Here is a 2648-nt window from a genome sequence, read left to right as displayed (position 1 = left end):
CAGCGTCCGTCTTGCTTGGCGTCACGTGTGCAGGGGGAAGCGGAAAGTCTTGTTTCCCGTCTTGCAGCGCAGCTCCGCTCCCTGCAGCCTCAGAACAAACGGGCCCTCCTCATGGTCGTCAACCAGGCGCTTCATAAAAAGTAAAGTGAGTGAGTGAGTTCGAGTCAGAACTGATGGAAACGTTTCAACAAAGGCTCAGGAGTGGACTGAATTATCGTGTCACAGTTCTTTGTGATAACATCTGAGGATGCACATGTGGGACATGGTGGATAAAATAATGTCCAAGTACCTGCAGCTCCTGAACACATTCCTTCAACTGCTCCTTCACGTCTCCAACACACCAGGCCAGACTCACGTGGAAAGAAGGCTCCTGGAGGAAAGAGCAGACAGATCATCACGGGTGCTGTGAGACACACCTGAAAATGTGACTGGAAAACACAAACAAATGTAACTACATCACACTTCAGTTATTCATCAGTGACCTTGTAGAAAGTGTCCAGGCGAAACTCCGTCATCGTTCTGTCCACAACTCGAGCCAGGTCCAACAACTGAGAGTGTCCAGAACACACTTCTATACCCAGGAACGTCCTGCAGGTGGCGACAGATGGTCAGAAATTGAAGAACTGATGCTCGGGGACATCAAATACAGAAATGCGGAGAATTTAAAAAAAAAAAGCTTTGACTGTACCTCGTCTTCTCAGCATTACAATAGACCTTCAGTTTACTTGCTGTGCAAACAAACCTGGCAACAAGAAACAAAAGCAAGGTTTTCAACCAGACAAGATCCCTTTTCCTGGACTCATAAGTAACTGGATTGTTTTTCCACTTTGTATTTGTCTGTGTTGCTTTTAATGTCTCTGTAGAGCACCTTGAATCTACTTCAATGTGCAAAAAGTGTCCTTTTTTCTGCACAGAGGTTAACACTAATGTAAATAGTGTAACCCCCACCTTTTACAGCGGGCCAAGTCTGCGCGGAGGCTCTGCGTAAAGGGCTGGATCCAGTGGTGTCTCAGCACCACCGTCTGAGACAGGCTGAGGTGAAACTCCTCCTGTGGATTCAAAACCACGCCGCGCGCTCCTGCAGCTGAGAGCAGCTCCTGCAGCAGCTCAGTGAACTCCTCCTCGGGATGGTCTGAGAGACAAACAGGTTACCAAAGAAGCAACATAATTGAACCAGTTAAGCACCCGTTACTTGTCCCAGGTTGAACATGCTATGCATTGAAGTTACATGTCAAATGGTAAGAATTTCCAATTCAATCGACTATTAACAGAGCTCACATGGCAAATAAACGTAGGTGGCCCAGTTTCCTCTCTCGTGTTTGAAAGAGCGGAGGCGTCCACCGTGAAGAGAGCTGTCTTCGTTCTGCGGCTCCACTTCATCTGGAAACATGGTCAGCAGGCAGCCAGGGAGAGGCAGTCTGCGGGGTAACACAGTCAATCGACATGTTTACAGTCACAACAGAGCTCAGCAGGGCTGATTCTTTTCATAATCGGTTAATTTGACAAGTATTTTCTCGATTAATCGAGCACTTGTTTGGTCCACAACACAGAAAACAATTCCCACAAAGTAAAATAACAAGTCAAACACAGGAGTTAATTTATTTTCAAAAGCAAATTAAGGATTTTGTATGTTGTATGTCTGTGTGCCATTTTGATTTGATTTAATTTACTTTAGCTTAATGTAAAAAACAATACATATTAAATAGGTGAAAATAACAGTAAAATTGACAGTACAAAGGTTGATTAGAACACATTTTAATACACAGTATGCTCCAATGTTTCCAAACCATATTTTACCTTGTTCTGTCTGGCTAACATTATAACTCCTCATACAATACATTTATCAAAAGTATAAATTCCACCTGATTAAGACTCATATTGCCCTCGTTTAGGACTACGACGAACAGTTTATGTTCATAATCGATTAATCTGTTTCCACTAACCTTGCCTTAATACCCCGCTCTTCTTCGGTTCTGGCTCTCTTCCTGGCGGAGCAGCAGCCATCGCTAACATCGTCCTCATGTTTCTTCTGACGCGGTTTTCGACGGTCACTTTGGTTCAGTTCCGCCTCGCTGTCTTCACCTGAGCCGCTGCTGCTGCTGTAGCCGACCAACATCCTACTACACGTCACCACAGTTACAGAAAAACATGTTTGTTTAAGTTACACTGGAGTTTTACAGCCGACTCCAAAACATTCACCCGTCGAAATGTCCCGAATCCAAACTGCGCGGCACTTCCGGTGTAAACAACCTGTAAGTGTGTTGCTAATCTAGGTCCCTGTGACACACACGCCACCACTGACAAGTTCCTACCTTTTTTTGTTGACGTGTGATTTTAGTTGTAAACTCCACATTAATGTTGCAATTATGTTCTTCATAAAATAACTTAACATTTACGGTTTTTTAGGGCTTTAGGGAAAACATGAAAACATTGTTGAATTTTACAATGACAAAACTACTTCCAAATGTGAAAATGCTGCTGTGACAGATGTAAATGTCCCCACTGTGGGAAGAATAAAGGACTATCTTATCTTATCGTATGTGCGATAAATAATAATAGTACAGTTAATGTTCAAACGCCCTTTAAATAACTCACCATCACCTTACATCAGGGGCCTCAAACTCAATACAAACTCATAAAAATAATCC

The 2648-nt window shown here is 43.4% G+C and overlaps 1 protein-coding gene across 1 annotated transcript; it reads right to left on the bottom strand.

The window, feature by feature from the left end:
• usb1 (U6 snRNA biogenesis 1) lies at positions 1 to 2209 on the bottom strand. Its single transcript, XM_083893115.1, has 7 exons — positions 1944 to 2209; positions 1279 to 1418; positions 949 to 1132; positions 689 to 742; positions 483 to 588; positions 290 to 370; positions 1 to 129 (listed from the first exon to the last, which is right to left on the bottom strand). The coding sequence occupies exons 1-7, from the start codon at positions 2114 to 2116 to the stop codon at positions 22 to 24; spliced, it is 846 nt and encodes a 281-aa protein (XP_083749241.1). The 5' UTR covers positions 2117 to 2209; the 3' UTR covers positions 1 to 21.
• Between the last annotated feature and the right edge of the window lie 439 nt (positions 2210 to 2648).

The sequence above is a fragment of the Microchirus variegatus genome (assembly GCF_963457635.1).
Source record: "Microchirus variegatus genome assembly, chromosome: 8".
NCBI lineage: Eukaryota > Metazoa > Chordata > Actinopteri > Pleuronectiformes > Soleidae > Microchirus > Microchirus variegatus.
This window is presented reverse-complemented; position numbering and strand designations above follow the sequence as displayed.

Coding starts and splice junctions, on each gene's coding strand:
- usb1 (XM_083893115.1), bottom strand. CDS start 2,116: ATGTTGGTCGGCTACAGCAGCAGCAGCGGCTCAGGTGAAGACAGCGAG. Junction 1,133..1,278: donor CACCTACGTTTATTTGCCAT/GTGAGCTCTGTT, acceptor TTTGTCTCTCAG/ACCATCCCGAGGAGGAGTTC. Junction 743..948: donor GACTTGGCCCGCTGTAAAAG/GTGGGGGTTACA, acceptor TCTTGTTGCCAG/GTTTGTTTGCACAGCAAGTA.